The following is an 18,378-nucleotide window of genomic DNA, read 5'->3' as shown; positions in this document are numbered from 1 at the left end:
TCGAGTATTCGATGTCTGAGATACGTGGAACGATGCCATGCGGCATCGTCCTGGGTTTCCCGGGACCTCAGGACGATCCTTGTTTCGGCGGGAATGGCTAGTGCGGCGTCGAACGACGTGAGGAGATGACCGTTGCATCCTGGATTATCGACGACACATCTGTTGTGGCTCTATCTCCCTCCCGAGATCTTGTGCTCGGGCTGATGTGGCGTGGGTCAGGTCCTCGTAGGATGCTCCGTAATGTGCCCTTTCAAATTTGACTCAGAATCATCTAAATAAATCTCAATTCATAGACTGTTGGGCATGGTGTTTAAAAAGAAAAAGTAAAGGCAGCAAAATGTGAAAACAATGACAAGGCACGGATTAGATAAGAATATGTTCTTACTTTGCAAAGCTCATAGACGACACAAAGTAGAAAGAATTTTCTTTTCAACTTAAGGCCACCAAGATTAGTTGTGACACTACGGTGATATATATATATATATATATATATATATATATATATATATATATATATATATATATATATATATATATATATATATATATATATACTTAAAGATTTTTTTATGTATTTCTTTAAATTGAAGTGTAGTATCTTTTGTGATGTTCGTTTCTCTTTGGTTTAAACCATAGTCACTTGATGGCGTCTTCTAATCATGTGTCTCATCCTAAATAAGCATATGCAAATCACAACATCGGATAATTCAACTTGATCTTCTTTGATAGGCCTTAAGTTGCACAGAGAAACAGATCAGATAGATCACATTCGTGATGGGTCAACGCGACAAGGCCAACTAGGTCAGTCAATCCATCGAGTCAACTTATTACGATCGACTTCATGTTCGCTAGGAATGGGTTCCAAGTCTCAATGTGACAACCACGCTTGAAATTTAGCCTAAATCGCAGCTTTATGCTAATGGTAAATTTTCTAGTGTTCGATTATAAACAAATTGGATCTCAATTAAATTTGCACCATAATATATATAGGCATTAAAGTTGGTGAATTTTTATTTTTATTTTCTGGTTTGGCATATATATATTTGCAAAGCTCAAAAACTTGCAAATGTCATTGTAATGATTCACATTAATTAATAAGATATATATATATATATATATATAATTTTGGAGGGGCCAATCTGCAATTTTAAGAACCTTAGATCAAACTTTGATTTGGTACGGCAGCATTAGACGCATAAAACGACGGTAACATGTCATATTTCCATGCCTCACTGCTGCAGCTCGAAGGCGGAGACAGGGAAGCTGTCGGACAAGCCGGTGCCGGTCTTGAAGGTGATCTTCCCAGACGAGGGGTCGTCGACGTACATCTCGACGACGGAGAGCCACAGCAGCAGCTCCTTGGTCTTCACCCCCGTCATCTTCTTCATCTTCCGCTCCTCCACGAAGGCCGTCACTTCGGCGGCGTACGACACCTGCCGCTTGACCTTCCTGAAGTTGTGCTCCTTCTTCCTTCCCTGCACCAGCCATATGAATCCGGTCTCCCGATTGTATCCGAACTCCTCCATGTCCTCCAGGGGTAACAGACCTTTGGGCAGGCCGAGCTCCTCGAGCAGCTCGATCGACCTCCTCTTGCAGATGGTATCCCCGCGGTAGATCATGGCGCCCTTGCGGTAGCTGTCGATGCTGGCGGACGCCATCTTAGCTAAGTAGAACTGGTAATTAGGCTTGGAAGCAAGAAGGTAGTGAGGAAGAAGGGTTGGATACCCATAGCGCACTTATAGCATGCAATAGGGGTAGAAATTTGACCGAGTCCGAAGAGGAAGACTTTGACCTTGACTTTGACCCAGGAGTGTTTAGCACGTTCTCTGGTTTCATTGACCTTGTAGGATTCTGAGTTTACTTGCTTTAGCTTTGTCCATCAACCGTGAAAATGAAGTTGGAGACTAGATCTTCTCACTCGGTCAAATTTTAAGACCTGTAGATGTGGAAAACCACCAATGGATCTTCTCGATCCATTGCAGTTAACAATGGCCGAGTCAAGACACTCTGCTTCCTCATCAGCTCTCCTCTACATAGGCCGTAGAGTAACTTGGAATGAACAGGTTTGTAAGTGGCTCTTCAAAGTTTCCTGTCTCGTCACTCCATGGTCTCTTTTGCTTGGAAGGAGAGCATTGTGTTCTCATTTAGAAAGAGTGATGGAGTTGTGAAAAAAGATAATATGGAATGATAATTTTATTTTATTTATATATTTTAATCTTCAATCAAGTCAAAATTAATCATTATGATATATATGCATGATTTAAATATATGATCGAGGAAAATCTCTCCCTTAAATTATGTATAAATATATATTATCTCAATAAATAATATTATCATTTTTTTCACAGTAAATTCTTTATAGTACTCGGTGAACTGTCATCTCCCCCTTATAACTATTCTATGTTGCTACAGAGTCATCCTTTGTTCTTCTCCACTGCAGATCCAGTGAATAGGATATCTACAATGTTGTCTACCTGATCTGATTGCTCTCAGTGATCAAAATCTCGCTACTTCCTCCTCTTAATTCCCTTATTGCTCGTCACTGCTTTCTCTATAGTAACAATTATGGCTCTTGGTTCAAGTTGCTCTCCATCGATTACCTTCTACCATTGCAAGCAATACTCCCTTCTCTTCAACTCACAGCCAACGACGTGTTCCTCATTCTAGGGCATCATCAACGTCATAGGTCAGATGTCCTATAGATCTACCCTTAATCCATATCTACTTAGCATGCCCTCTCTTCCGACCACCAAAACTCTTGCTGGAGCGATACCTTAAACCCACCCACTCAAGCTCATCTCTTACCACATCAACTAGCAGTTCTCATCTAAACATATACCCCTTTAGTACGCTAGTTCAATAGCACCTCACCTTCTCTGTAACTTCTCCATCTACCTCTCTACCAACTCACTTTGCAATACCTAATGAAGCAATACTCTCAGCACCAGAAATGATATCTTTAATCTCTCATCGATCAAGTGATACCAAAGTGCATTAGTTTCATCAAGTATGTGTTGCCAGCTCTTCACTAATTCGCATATCATCAATATAACCCAATAATACCATTAAGACTAAACATCACATGACAACACAGTCCAAAAATAACATCCTCAAACCATGTCAAATCTTTAATCTTCATTCTACAACAAGTTCTCAACCTAACTCTATTAAACTCATAAGCATCACCTACGCTCAAAAATCTTCACATAGAAGCAAAATTATATATGACAAATATGACCATACTTTATAATGTTATATATACCTTTACATCATCTCACCTCATATAAAATATCATCGAGCATAGGTGAATCTTTTGAATTAAGCAAAATCCAAATGAATCCATTACTAGATACAAAATATGTCTAGTGACTAAAAAGTCTCTCCAACGATCAAATATTAATATCACAAAGATCTTTAGTCTAATTATTAAATTAATGATAATTTGAATTATCCCGAGTTTGACTATCACTTAAGGTTAGCATGTATATCAACTAGGTATTAATAATGTTTTCTTATAAAGGACCTTAATTGAAAATATATTTATGCAGTAACCCCCTGACTTTATTAATCCTCAATATCTAGACTATGTTTGTAAACTATGAAAAGTTATTTATGGACTTCACTAAGCTCCAGGAGCTTGGTATACCAAACTTGGCTTATTTTTAATGTCAATCGACTTCGTCAATTTGACAATTCTTTATTCTTACGATAAAAAAAATGATGTACTATATATCTACTGATTCATGTGAATGACATTATCATCATAGGTAATAATTCTATTGAGATCAAGTAATTTTTTAAACAATTGACATATCGATTCTCCATCAAAGACTTAGGAACCTTAAGTTATTTTTTTTGAACGTGGAAGCAATATTCATATCTAGACTTTTCTTATATCAATATAAGTACATTTGAGATCTATTATTGAAGATAAATATGTAGAATATCAAAAAAGTTACCACCCTAGTCTCCTCCACTAAATCACTCAAATTATATAATGAATTATATAATGTAGTCCTACTATGGATCTTATACAATATCGATAATTTGGTTCGTTGCAGTATTTATCTCTTAGACATTTAGACATTTCATTTGTAGTCAATAAATTATCATAATTCATGCATCAGCCCTCCACCGCATATTGGTCAATACAAAAATGTATACTGTGATATCTTAAAGAGACTCTCAAATATGGACTTCTTCATAAACACTCATCCATTCATCATCATGTCTTCGTTGATGCTGATTAGGTAGTCAATATTGATAATAGAACATCTACATCAACATGCATTATCTTCCTTAGAGCAAACTTAGTGAGTTGGAGTTTCAAGAAATAGAACATGGTTGCAAGATTCACTACTGAAGTTGAATACCAAGTCATTGTCACCATCGTTGTAGAAATCAACTGGGATCGCCAATCTATTTCACAAACTTGACATCTCATCAATCCACTCCAATAATATACTGTGACAATATCAATGCCACCTACCTATGCTCCAACTTGATATTCTACTCTCGTATAAAATATATTGTTATCGACTTATATCTTGTCAGAGATCAAGTTATCCGACATCAACTACGTGTTTCTCAAGTCGATACTTTTGACTGGCTAGCTGAGTCCCTCACAAAGTTTCTCACTCTTAGGATTTTTTAATTATAACATTCTAAGATTAGCATCTTTAATGGAAGCTTGTATTTATAGGGGCATGATAAAGAATCATAATAGAGATAAATATTGAAATGATAATTTTGTATTTCTTATGTTGTGGGAAACAACCTTGAGCCGTGGCCTCGGGGCCGATGCGGCTCGGTTCGGGTCCGGACGACGGGGATCTCCTTGTGGGGCGTCCCTCGAGCCCGCTGAGGGGGTTGGGTGCGGCGTCCGATTGGAACGGTGTGGCCATCTCCTCCGGGCAGGAACTCCTCGCCTACGCGTCCGGCAGGGACCTTCGGCTTCGCACCTGTGCAAAGGTCGGGCCGAGGTGCTCGGCCCGACCCCTCCGACGATTAACTTAGCAGAGGATGTGGAGGGGGTTTCAGGAGAAGAAGTGGTTTTGTGTCTCTGCCCTCCTCTCTCTCTGATGAACGAGAGGGTATTTATAGGGAAGCTTACTGTTTCCTGATGTACCCGCTTGTAGGGGGCAGGCTGGTGGCGTCTGACACCAACGTTGGCATGGCGTGAGGAATTGAGCTTGAGCAGGGTGTTAATACGCCTCGGTTGGCGTTCCGATCAGCATCGACTAGGTGCTGTTGCGTGAGGCGTCATATGACGTCAGCCGAGTCTTATCATAATTACTATCCTCATCACCTTATATATTCTAATACTTAATCAATATATGATTTGAGGATCAATCACCATGATATAAAGTGGTTTTGTGTCTCTACCCTCCTCTCTCTCTAATGAACGAGAGGGTATTTATAGGGAAGCTTACTGTTTCCTGATGTGCCCGCTTGCAGGGGGTAGGCTAGTAGTGTCTGACACCAACGTTGGCGTAGCGTGAGGAATTGAGCTTGAGCAGGGTGTTAATACGCCTCGGTCGACGTTCCGGTCAGCATCGACCAGGTGCTATTGTGTGAGGCGTCATCTGACGTCAGCCAAGTCTTATCATAATTACTATCCTCGTCACCTTATATATTCTAATCCTTGATCAACATATGATTTGAGGATCAATCACTATGATATATATGTAAGACTTAAATATATAATTGAAAAAAATCTCTCTTTCAAGCTCTATCTAAATATACATTACCTCAATATCATCTCTATGTATATTTTTCACATGAAACCACAAAGATCCATTTTGTGTTGGGGATGCTCATCAAATGCACCATGTTACATGAATCCTCTGGCCTTAAAATACAGGTTGCTGCAATAGCCATCCTGAAAACCTTTGCAAGCCAATGGTGTGTGTCCTCAGGAGCAGTAGATGGACAAGTAAATCTTCCCAAGCTCAAGGAGGGGGAGAAAACCGGTAAGAACAATATACAGTATGTCTTTGGTCAACCGAATGCTTCCATGCGCTCTCAGTCATGCGGTAGCAAGTTAACAATCGATCAAAGCAGGAGGCAGAAACCAGAAGAGAACAGTGTAGAATGAAGTGCAGTCTACAGTAGTTCTTTGGTTGTGTACTGCGAACAAGAAGGGTGAGCAAGAGCATAAGACGAAGGGGTAAAAAACAACAGTCACAATTATCACCATATTTTGGTAGGAGATTAATGGGTCCCTTTTTAAGTTAGTCCTGTGTTCCACAATCATCGAGCATTGTCCCAATGATGATAGAAGGATGTAATGTCTCCCCATCTAACATTTAAATAGATTCCACGTTTCATTGTAAACATGGTTGGAGGTTGTCGCACTCATCATTGCTACGAAAGGACTTACAATAACTCAATCAAGAACAGCTTGTTGAGAATTACTAATCACTTAATTCAAAATCCTTTTATGGTGATAGCAAAGCACGCCATGAGTTGGAAATCTCTATATGTCGCTTTGTTTCACCCATTCAAATTAATATTTGTGTAATACATTTCATCATGTATTCAGTCGGGTTTGGTTCATTCATTAAGCTTGATGAGGATAGTAATTATGATAAGACTCGGTTGACGTCAGACGATGCCTCACGCCTCGATCGACGCGACAGCACCCGGTCAAACAAACCAGAACGCCAGTCGAGGCGCATTAACGCCTACCCAGGCTCGGTTCCTCACGCCACGCCAACGTTGTTGTTAGACGCTACCAGCCTGCCCCCTGCAAGTAGGCACATCAGGAAACAATAAGCTTCCCGATAAATACCCTCGCATTCTGAAGATGAAGGGGAGGAGACACAAAAAACACTTCTTCATCCAAAACCCCCTCCACATCCCCTAACTTGATCGTCGGACGGGTCGAGCCGAGCACCCCGGCCCGACCTTTGTGCATGTGCGAAGCTGAAGGTCCCCGCCGGACGCGCAGGCGAGGAGTTCCTGCCCGAAGGAGACGGCTACTCCATCCCGATCGGACGCCGCACCCGACCCCCTCTGCGGGCCCGAGGGACGCCCCAAGGAGATCCCCGTCGTCCGGACCCGAACCGAGTCGCGTTGGCCCCGAGGCCACGGCTCAAAGTTGTTTCCCACAACATTTTGGCGCTAGAGGAAGGGCCCGGAATGTCGGGTGATCACCCGAGCCGCTCGGATGAGCCCACCGCTGAGAGGTCACACCCGACCGAAGCCCTGGGGGAACATCCCCCGCACGGAGACCATCGTGATGAACACCCTGCCACGACCTCAGAAAGATATTGGCAAATATTCAACGACACGGGCTTGTCGCCACCCGACGACGCCCTAGCCGACTCAACGCCCGTGTCATCCGAGGCCTTTCAGGACCTCACCCGTCAAGTCCGAACTCTGATGGGTATGGTGCAAACCATTATCCCGCTCATTTCTCAGCCGGCGCACCCGCCTGAGATCGAACTACTGCGACAACGCAAGCCGCCTGTTCGGGCCCACATGACATTTCCCGAGCCCCCGACTTCTCCTCGGGTCCGACCGGCCCCACTCGGGGATCCAGTGATGACAAACCCGAGCGGCCGCCCGGAACCCGAGACACTCTCTTTGGATTCTCTTTGGATTCCCTGCGGGCCCAGTTGCGCTTCGTCAGCCAACGACTCGACAAGGTGCAGAAAGAGGTTTGCAGGTCCAAGGAAGAGCTCAGGAAGGACGCACACCAAGGGTCTCCCTTCACGCTTGAGATACGGGATCTGACAGGCCCCCCGGACTTCCAGCTCCCCTCTCTGGACGCTTACGATGGCTCCACCGACCTGACGGACCACGTAGCTGCTTTTCGCGCCCAAATGGCGCTATACGGAACCTCTGATGCCCTGATGTACAGAGCATTTCCTACCACTCTGAGAGGGCCGGCCCACTCGTGGTATGGCAGCTTGAAGGTCGGAACGATTGCTTCCTTCGACCAGCTTGCCAAAGGCTTCGAGCTCCACTTCGTAACCTACGCACGGCCAAAGCCCTCCGCGACACTGCTCCTCGGACTCAAACAAATGGAGGACGAGCTCCTCTCACATTTTGTGGATCGCTTTGCCACGCAAATCCGGGGCTTGCCGGACACTCACCCTTGTCTGTTGGTGCAGGCATTTATAATAGACCTGCGACCTTCCAGATTCCTCTGGTCCCTCGTGGAGCGACCCCCCACCACGGTGCCAGAGATGCTCCAGCGGGCTAGCTAGTACATCGCGGCGGAGGCCTGGGCGGCCATGAGGAAAAGGGACAACTTTCGACAGCGGGCTCCATAGAAGGGGTCAAGCACCCGCGACAGCTATTCAATGTAGTCCCCGTGAAAAGAAATTTAAGCCCTGCCTCAGTCTCTTCCGAAGCGAAGGTTCAGTATCTACCTAACTACCTCCCGGCTCGCGGTTAGCCCCGGCCTAAAATCCTTCTGAATATACATGGCTCGGCCAAAGACTGCCGAGACGACCTCAGCGCGCCTGCCCGCCTGAGTCGTGTCCTTCGGCCTTTGCCACATCCCTCGGCCGTGAACTGCCGAGCTCTCCTCAAGGCTACCTGCCCGCCCAAGTTCACCTCAGCACGGCCTGCCCGCCTGAGTCGTTTCTCTCGGCCCGAGCCACGTCCCTCGGCCACAGACTGCCCGAGTCGACCTCAGTATGGCTTGCCTGCCTGAAGTCGTGTCCTTCGACCTTGGCCAGATCCCTCGGCCATAGACTGCCGAGCTCACCTCTGGGCGACTTGCCCGCTTGAGTCGTGTCCCTCGGCCCGAGCCACGTCCCTCGACCACAGACTTCCCGAGTCGACCTCAGCGCGGCCTGCCCGCCTGAAGTCGTGTCCTTCGGCCTTTTCCATATCCCTCGGTCGTAGACTACCGAGCCCCCCTCAAGGCGGCCTGCTGCCCGAGACCACGCCTGCGCGACCTGCTCGCCTGCGTAGTGCTCATCGACTGCATGATGCCCGAGACCACACCTACGCGGCCTGCCCGCTTGCGTCGTGCTCCTCGACCGCATGATACCCGAGACCACACCTGCGCGGCCAGTCCACCTGCGTCGTGCCCCTCGGCTCCATGCCCCGAGACACACCAGCGCGGCCAGCCCGCTTGCGTCGTGCTCATCGGCTCCATGCTTCCCGAGACACGCCTGCGCGGCCAGCCCGCCTACGTTGTGCTCCTCGGCTCAATGCCCCGAGACACGCTTGCGCGGCCAGCCCGCCTACATCGTGCTCCTCGGCTCCATGCTCCCGAGACATACCTACTCGAGTCGACCTCAGCGCGGCCAGCCTGCCTACGTCGTGCTCATCGGCTCCATGCCCCGAGACACGCCTGCGCGGCCAGCCCGCCTACGTCGTGCTCCTCGGCTCCATGCTCCCGAGACACGCCTGCCCGAGTCGTGTCCCTCGGCCCGAGCCACGTCCCTCGACCACAGACTGCCCGAGTCGAACTCAGCACGGCCTGCCCGCCTGAAGTCGTGTCCTTCGGCCTTTGTCATATCCCTCGGCCATAGACTGCCGAGCCCCCCTCAGGGCGACCTGTTGTCCGAGGCCACACCTGTGCGGCCTGCGCGCCTGCGTCATGCTCCTCGGCCGCATGATACCCGAGACCACACTTGCGCGGCCAGTATGCCTGCGTCGTGCTCATCGGCTTCATGCCCCGAGATACCTGCGCGGCCAGCCCACCTGCGTCGTGCTCCCTAGCTCCATGCTCCCCGAGACACACCTGCGCGGCCAGCCCGCCTGCGTTGTGCTCCTCGGCTCCATGCTTCCTGAGACACGCCTACGTGGTTAGCCCGCCTGCGTCGTGCCCCTCGGCTCCATGCCCCGAGACACGCCTGCACGGCCAGCCCGCCTACATCATGCTCCTCGGCTCCATGCTCTCGAGACACGCCTGTGTGGCCAGCCCGCCTACGTCGTGCTCCTCGGCTCCATGCCCCGAGACACGCCTGCGCGGCCAGCCCGCCTACGTCGTGCTCCTCGGCTCCATGCTCCCGAGACACGCCTGCCCGAGTTGTGTCCCTCGGCTCGAGCCACGTCGCTCGACCACAGACTGCCCGAGCCGACCTCAGCGCGGCCTGCCCGCTTGAAGTCGTGTCCTTCGGCCTTTGCCATATCCCTCGGCCGTAGACTGCCGAGCCCCCCTCAGGGCGGCCTGCTGCCCGAGACCACACCTGCACGGTCTGTTCGCCTGCGTCGTGCTCCTCGACCGCATGATACCCGAGACCACACCTGCGCGGCCAGTCCGCCTGCATCGTGCTCCTCGACTCCATGCCCCGAGACACACCTACGCGGCCAACCCGCCTGCGTCGTGCTCCTCGGCTCCATGCTCCCCGAGACACACCTACGCAGCCAGCTCGCTTGCGTCGTGCTCCTCGGCTCCATGCTTCCCGAGACACGCTTGCGCGGCCAGCCCGCCTACGTCGTGCTCCTCGACTCCATGCTCCCGAGACACGCCTGCGCGGCCAACCCGCCTGCGTTGTGCTCCTCGGCTCAATGACCAGAGACACACCTGCGCGGTTAGCCCGCCTGCGTCGTGCTCCTCGGCTCCATGCTTCCCGAGACACGCATGCGCGGCCAGCCCGCCTGCGTCGTGCTCCTCAGCTCCATGCTTCCTGAGACACACTTGCGCGGCCAGTCCGCCTATGTCGTGCTCCTCGGCTCTATGCCCCGAGACACACCTGCGCGGCCAACCCGCCTGCGTCATGCTCCTTGGCTCCATGCTCCCCGAGACACACCTGTGTGGCTAGCCCGCTTGCGTCGTGCTCCTCGACCCCATGCTCCCGGAGACTGCGGTTGCGCGACCAGCCTGCCTGAAAGCTAAAGCCATGCCTCGGACTCCCGTCACAACGACCGACGCATAGCTTCTTTCCGGGGGGGAATATGATGCGGATAGTAATTATGATAAGACTCGGCTAACGTCAGATGACACCTCACGCCTCGATCGACGTGACAACACCCGGTCAAACGGACCAGAACGTCGGTCGAGGCGCATTAACACCTACCCAGGCTCGGTTCCTCACGCCACGGCAACGTTGTTGTCAGACGCTACCAGCCTGCCCCCTATAAGCGGGCACATCAGGAAACAGTAAGCTTCCCTATAAATACCCTCGCATTCTGAACAGGAAGGGGAGGAGACACAAAAAACACTTCTTCATCCAAAACCCCCTCCACACCCCGTAACTTGATCGTCGGAGGGGTCGGGCCGAGCACCCTGTCCCGACCTTTGTGCAGGTGCGAGGCCGAAGGTTCCCGCCGGACGCACAGGCGAGGAGTTCTTGCCCGAAGGAGACGGCTACTCTGTCCCGATCGGACGTCGCACCCGACCCCCTCAGCGGGCCCGAGAGACACCCCAAAGAGATCCCCATTGTCCGTACCCGAACCGAGTCGCGTCGACCCCGAGACCACAGCTCAAAGTTGTTTCCCACAACAAAACTTAAACTCACTTGCATACGAGAGGAAATATTATATCCTACGAGTATATTGGACTCTTCGTAAAAAACTTCAACTCACTGTTATAAAATGTTGAGAAAACAGTGGAAGATGGAAGGTGGGAAAAGATACAGTTCATCTGGTCGGGTTGGCCCTTGGTGACCTGCAGAAAGATGTCGAGGTTGTATTGACTCGGCCAATCCTACAGCCTAAGAGATTCTCCTATATCCAAATCCAAATGGAAGCCTCCGAGTGAGACCGCCATTGACTTGGGAGTCTCGAGGTGTCACTGACGACGCCCATGTTCGATTGTGTCTCCCGATGATAGCTTAATCATATTAGTAGAGTCTCAACACTAACAGAGAGTAAAAACGTGCAGAGAACGGCCGATACTGTCATTCTCAGCGCCCATGAATCGAACACTTACCAGGCGCATCGATAGGAACCGCCATCGTCGCTGGCGATCCCACTTCTGCTAACGAGGAGTATCCGCGGCTTCGACCCGATCTACGACTTCTCAGGGACGACTTGATGCGGCGGCATCGGCTCACGCCCACTTGCACGGCCGACAGTGCACCATTAACGCCGAGCTGTGGCGTACGACGGAGCACTAAATAGCCGACCCACGACGCCTTCCTTTAATTCCACAACTGCTCTCCCCTCCACCGACCCAAGCAACGATGGGCGTGGCGATGGAAAACTGTGAAGCTCTTTAATTAGCAGTCGCCACACATACACGATTTATTCTTTCTTTTTCTTTGCTATAAATAAAAGAAAATATATTTAAGAAAAAGGTTCCTCCTGCTCTGAAATTTACATATTGTGCATCGTCCGCGACGACGATTCCGGACGCTACCTAAGCAACGAGTGCATGCTGTGTCACGTTGCCACCTACTCCGTCGATGCACTCGTGAGACGAGCGCTGACGGCCCGTCAGGTGACCATGGTTTCTAATTGGCCACATGTCCGGCTGACGCCGTTCTCGGTTGGCTGCCGCAACAACTCGACCAACGCCTCCGCCTGTTTATTTAATCGTAAAAAAATAATTTATACCGAGTCAAAAAAAAAAGAAGAAGATAATTAAATAGAGGTTGGAGTCGGAGAACCGCACGGGATGGCGAGGTGAGGTTACCAACCTTCTTCTCGCAGTCTCTGGAGGATTGGGAGAGGGCGATGAGCGGCGGGATGGCGCCCTCGCGGACGACCAGCCTCCGGTGAGCGTCGCTCTCCTGGCAGATCTGTAGGAGTGACAGCATCGCCACCTTCTTCTGCTTCCCTCTGCCCGTCTCTAACATGTCCACCAGTACCGGCACCCCGCCCTCGTCCACCGTCGCGGCCCGGCCCTCCGATGTCGCCAGCACGGAGAGGAGCACAAAGGCCGCCTTGTCCACCATCCCGGAGTTTGGATCGGCCATCAGGTCCAGCAGCGGGTGCACCACCCCGGCCTCCACCGCCGGGGCGACGTTGTCCTTGGTCGCCAGCAGCACGTAGAGGGCGGTGGCGGCGTCCTTCTTGCCGCGGGGGCTGCCGGTCTCGAGGAGGGCGACGAGAGGTGGGATGGCGCCGGAGCCGGCGAGGACGGCGCGGAGGTCGTCGAGCTGAGCGAGGCGGAAGAGGGCGGAGGCGGCGTTCTCCCGCGCGGCGGGGGTGCCGGCGCGGAGGGCGCGGACGAGGTGGCAGACGGCGCCTGCGGCGGCGATGGGGGCCTTGTTCTCGTCGCACAGAGAGAGGTTGAGGATGGCGGTGACGCCGTGCTCCTGCATCTGCGGGTCTGGGTGGGAGAGGAGGGCGACGAGGGGGGCGACGGCGCCGGCGCGGGCGATGCGGAGGCGGTTCTCGGTGCTGTTCTTGGCAAGAAAGCGGAGCACCATGACGGCGCGAAGCTGCGACTCGACGGAGGGCGACTCGAGGTCCAATATGAAGCCGCGGACCATCTCGTCCGAGAAGTCGTCGTCGGAGCAGACCAGCAGGCCGTCGAGGTCGCCAGTGCGATCGCTCCGGCACTCGCTGAATGGGGCGGTGGAATCGGTGGTTTCGCTGTAGGAGCGGCTCATGCGGCGGTGGGACTCCGGTGGGCTCCCCATCATCATCATCTCCGTTCGATTCGACGTCGAGTGACCGACTGCGGGGGAAGCAGGTGGAGCAAAGCAAGCAACCGGCGTGAGGAATCCCCCCGTGATGACCAACTTATAAATATCAAACAGATAATTTATTCTTGCATAGGCACGAAGTATTAGTGCGTTTTCAACACCCCTGAGTCAACGCTTTGATGGGTCTCGGAGTCCATGCTACTTGTAAGATTATATTGAGCAGCAGTGTTATGATTGGGTTTATTACGGAGCAGTATTATCGAGGTTTTCATACCCTTTTTTATTATTATATTCTTCATCTCGGATATTAATTACAATTGAAGGAAGTTTGTAAGACGCAGTCATCTCGACCGAAGCCAGCCTCCGGATAAGAAACTGCGATGTATCTGATGGGGAAGAAGTGAGCGAGATTGATTTGGACGCAACGAAGGAACGGATTAGATTTCATCGGGTGACGGTGATCCGGTGTGTGTGTGTGTGTGTTGTGTGAACAAGACTAGTAAGTTGTGCCATGGCCGGTCCTATTCGAATGACGAGATGCTCCACCAAATAAAGAGGAACCGGTCGAGGAGAAGACGGTGGTGGGTGGCTCTTCTTCCTCTCTTGTCTGCAGCCGGATATACATAAATGAAAATTATAATTACTTTCCGGAAGGAAGATGCACAAGTTGGACCACTGCTTTGCTTTGAAAGAGTGAAGAATCCTCGTCCACTATTAACATCTTCCTCTCTTGTCTGCAGCCGGATATACATAAATGAAAATTATAATTACTTTCCGGAAGGAAGATGCACAAGTTGGACCACTGCTTTGCTTTGAAAGAGTGAAGAATCCTCGTCCACTATTAACATCTAATTCGTGGTCAATTCCTCCTAATTTAAACCTGCTGAATAGTTTGTGGCTGTAATATCATATTCTTCATGTACTTGACTGAATCGCTTTGCTCGTTGATTGTTCAATTGTGGGTCGAGAATTTTCCTCCTCTTTGTGTAATAAATTTGAAAACCATAGCAATTCCGAATCATGTTGGAAGAGTAGCAATCGCGGAATTACACCGACGACAAGTCTTGCTCCTCCAGTCAAGCGTTTACGTGAGATGTGTCCGCTGGCAGACCGTGTGAGACATTGTTATATGTATATATATATATATATATATATATATAAACTAAAGAATTTTGGATATCTTTGACACTAATATCTCATAAGAATTTTGTCATTTTAATAACGTCAATCATGTCAGAAACATAAGTCTAGATATCCAAATCGAAAAAGATTAAAAATCTCTAAGTCGAGAAATCCAAGTCAAAAAAGATAAAAAATATCTATTTTAATTCGAGATTGAAAGAAGTTAAAAGCAATAGAAATAACCAAAATTAAAATTAATAAGCTTGAATACTAAATGAGTTTGATAGAGCAATATTTAAGGTGTAAAAATATGTCAGGCTCTCAACTTTTGGTAAGTTTGATACACAATCATAAGACAAATGATTAAGGTGTGATCAAAATTGAAATTAATAAGCTGGAGTCGCTAAATTAGCTTCTAATTTCGGTTTGATGTATTTTTATTTAACTAAAATCAATAGCTACCGTTCATAATCATCATGACTTTGCTCAATTGTTTTTATTTATGTTAGAATATGCTGAGATATCACACATGTTTTAACCCATATGTGATCATAGATATGCATCGACCAACGCAACATGACATATCCTCAATTTTTTTTCCATTAACAGTCATTTTTATGAATGTGACATGCATTTAAAAATTAAATTATTATAATATATGCAAAAGCATCATATCTCCGTGCATTGCACGCAGCTAATTTATTTTATTTACTTATTTATTATGTTAAAAAAAAAAAAAAAAAAAAGGGCAGAGCTAAAGGTAGAAAAATACTCACCGGAGAAGAGCGGACATTACAGCAAGCAGCTGATCGGCTTCGTGATGCCACTCTCCAAAGGCGTAGCAGCATCCACGACTTCACAAGTCTACTTCAACGGTGAATCCAGGTCTTCTGCGATGAGGCTGCATCACGACGAAGAAGAAGTCTACTCTCGCTACCATGTCAAGAAGAAGCCCATCGAATCCCCGGTGGCGTGGGACCTCCTCTCGTATCACATTTGCCACGGAAGTGGCCATCGACGGGACCTCCATAAAATAATATTCATTGTGGAATTGCAGCGAACACGTCGTGGGCCACACTCCATATGCTAATAAAAAAAGGCGACGGCGACGGCACGCCAGCATCCGGTGGACGTACGGCCTCCGAAGGCCGAGTCTTGCTTCTCAAGTCCACCGGTGAATCGACTGCTTGTGCTTTTGCCTCCGGTCCCGGTCCGACAAAACTCCGAGCATCGATTCCAAGCACGTGCTTTGCGATCTCATTCTCACGGATAGCTACCTCTCTGTTGCTTTCTGCCGCATCGATTCCTGCGGTCAGAAGATACCCTTTTTCAAGACTTCTTCATCTTGATTTTTCTATTTGATAAACTAAAAGAAGGAAATAATAATCATAATAATTAATTAATGATGGAAATTTAAAGATTCCTGTGATCGATTTGTAGTTTTACTAATATATGTATATTATTTTTAATTTAAATCATATGATAAATGAAATCGAAAATTTAGATGATTAAGTTCACGACTTTTGAATTATGAATAAAGGGATTAAAATTGATTTAGTAGAAGCCTCAAAAAGACTCGATTGAGCATTTTTATTGCATATACACACATACGATGTTGTCATGCAAAGATTGCATTTTGGGGGAGGAGAGGAAGCATTTTTATTGGATCGGGTCAAATGGGCCATCTTGGACCAGTGTTGTGTGCGGAGAAAGAAGGTTCCTTGTATATTTGAGGCAGTGGGTGTAACACTCAAAACTCCGTCGTTATTCCCGAATGGTAATGGACATCGTTAATTAAAAATCAGATAGTGATGATTTTTCTAGATAAATTGTTGTGACTTTGTTTTCTTATTTGATAATTTTGTTTCTTATTTAATTGACCAAGTGTTATTGTATCTTGATTAAGAGAAAAAAAAGTATGACCTCTTTATGTGACATAGAGGCTAACACTGCGTTGCGTATGCATCACCAATTGTATTAACAGTCACTGTACCATTTCAATGGTCTAAATGTCGCCTAAGAGACAATTAGACTATGTAATTATGGCAACTTGATAATTGAAACCATCATCTTAAACTTAATTAGGTCATGTTGTCAGTCACCTTCTTAGTGATAGTTATGCCACCTCGACAATCAAAATCATTACCCCACCGACAATTAGATCACGTTACCACCATCTCCATAGGCAATGATTCCACTACCTCGATAAGTCACAACTACCCCTCTAAATATAATTAGGTTATAACGCTTATCACCTGAATGATCGAAACTATCACTCTAAAGATGATTAATCACGTCACCTATCATCTTGATACCCACTCTAATTATCCCAACCATGAATGATTAGGGACTTGGGCTATGAATAAACTTTCTCTCATCATCATCATCATCATATTATTATTCTACATCCCAATATTCATCATACTCATTAGAGGAATCGACTCAAAAATCCCGAAGCTGATATATCAAGATTCTAGAATGACTACTCAAATCCACATCGGTCAATTAACATCCCGAGTTGAATCAATTAACCTGCTTCTATCTCAGTCTCGAGCTACGTCTTCAACTTCCCGTGCTATGACAGATATGAGGACAACACTTCCACCGTACTCGTGCACCTTTTTTGCGAACAAGTTTAATTTCGTCTTCCTAAATGGAGTAGGACGACCATTTAATCGGTGAAGGCCGGTTGGATCAGCCAGTTCGTCCGATTCGTATGAAGAATTGCTTGGTTGAACCCGGTTCAATTCGATAATTCGGATTCCAGACCGGTTCTTCCTAAGGCGGTGGCTAACGAATGTGATGTTTGGCATAGGGTCGCTGTTCATCCATTGTTTCGTGGTCATCGTGATGGCGGCTAGCAAGTGAATCATGTTGCCGAACCTGACGCCGTGTGTTGACTGATGTGATCGACGGATCCACCCGATCATCCGGTCCGTCAATTTGCCGGTCAACGATTGATGCTGTACACTGTACCTTCTTCATGGCTCATGTGTTCTCGTGCTAACCGGTAATTATGCCGCCATTGCTGAGCCCAGATACGAACAGCAGAGATTAGACCCAATCTAAGTTTAAATCGGGCTGCTTATGACCATTAAATCAAGCTCAAGTGACGGCATTTCCTCAGTGTAAGAACTTGGAATCATATATCAACAATTATACAATCAAGCAGATGTGAGAAAATTATAAAACAATTATATAGAGTTCACGAGGTTCCATTAATATGAGGTTTAAAGAGATGATTTCCGTGAGAACCTGACAATCTTAACTTGCGTATATTTAATATAATTAACCTTGTTGCACAGGGTGAGCAATCTTAACTTTCTTGGCGATCCTCATTTCAGTCAACGTGAGATCATCGTTAGGTGATACCTTGTTATCTCCTCATATATACAATATAGCGCCTGTTCGTTGACCAGAGAAAGTCTTAACCCCTGGAAACCGCGAAGCCTTTTCCCCTCTGTGGCTGTAGCCAACAACCAGTTTCTAACCTTGCTTACGGCTCAAGATCACAAACTAAGAACATCATTATTGAGATCTCAATCCCAAAAACCAACTCCGAGGATGATGAGCTTGGATATTTCTTCCCGATCAAACCCATCATCCAGAAAGATAATTTACATCAGTAATCACATAATGATCGAAAAACGGGGAAAAAATATTTACGAACAAGAATCAATGAAGGTCTTCCAGATCACTTGCATGTCCTCTCCACCTTCTTGTCCTGGTAGGAGGAAAGTGCCACCACCAA

The 18,378-nt window shown here is 47.7% G+C and overlaps 3 protein-coding genes across 3 annotated transcripts in view; all 3 read right to left on the bottom strand.

The window, feature by feature from the left end:
• Window positions 1-1,140: 1,140 nt before the first annotated feature.
• LOC135634976 (uncharacterized) lies at window positions 1,141-1,689 on the bottom strand. The gene has a single exon (XM_065145754.1). The coding sequence runs from the start codon at window positions 1,656-1,658 to the stop codon at window positions 1,230-1,232; it is 429 nt and encodes a 142-aa protein (XP_065001826.1). The 5' UTR covers window positions 1,659-1,689; the 3' UTR covers window positions 1,141-1,229.
• Window positions 1,690-12,102: 10,413 nt separating this feature from the next.
• LOC135635428 (U-box domain-containing protein 4-like) lies at window positions 12,103-13,587 on the bottom strand. Its single transcript, XM_065146474.1, has 2 exons — window positions 12,552-13,587; window positions 12,103-12,435 (listed from the first exon to the last, which is right to left on the bottom strand). The coding sequence occupies exons 1-2, from the start codon at window positions 13,506-13,508 to the stop codon at window positions 12,349-12,351; spliced, it is 1,044 nt and encodes a 347-aa protein (XP_065002546.1). The 5' UTR covers window positions 13,509-13,587; the 3' UTR covers window positions 12,103-12,348.
• A 4,384-nt stretch (window positions 13,588-17,971) lies between these two features.
• LOC135586637 (uncharacterized) overlaps window positions 17,972-18,378 on the bottom strand; it is a 1,043-nt gene continuing 636 nt past the window's right edge. Inside the window, exon 1 of the mRNA XM_065146791.1 lies at window positions 17,972-18,378. This exon is cut by the window's right edge and continues 636 nt beyond it. Coding sequence (XP_065002863.1) covers window positions 18,322-18,378 — 57 coding nt within the window. The 3' untranslated portion in view covers window positions 17,972-18,321.

The sequence above is a fragment of the Musa acuminata genome, chromosome BXJ3-4, assembly GCF_036884655.1.
Source record: "Musa acuminata AAA Group cultivar baxijiao chromosome BXJ3-4, Cavendish_Baxijiao_AAA, whole genome shotgun sequence".
In the NCBI taxonomy this organism is placed as follows: domain Eukaryota; kingdom Viridiplantae; phylum Streptophyta; class Magnoliopsida; order Zingiberales; family Musaceae; genus Musa; species Musa acuminata.
The sequence above is the reverse complement of the archived record's forward strand: the minus strand, read 5'-3'. Positions and strand labels throughout refer to the sequence as shown.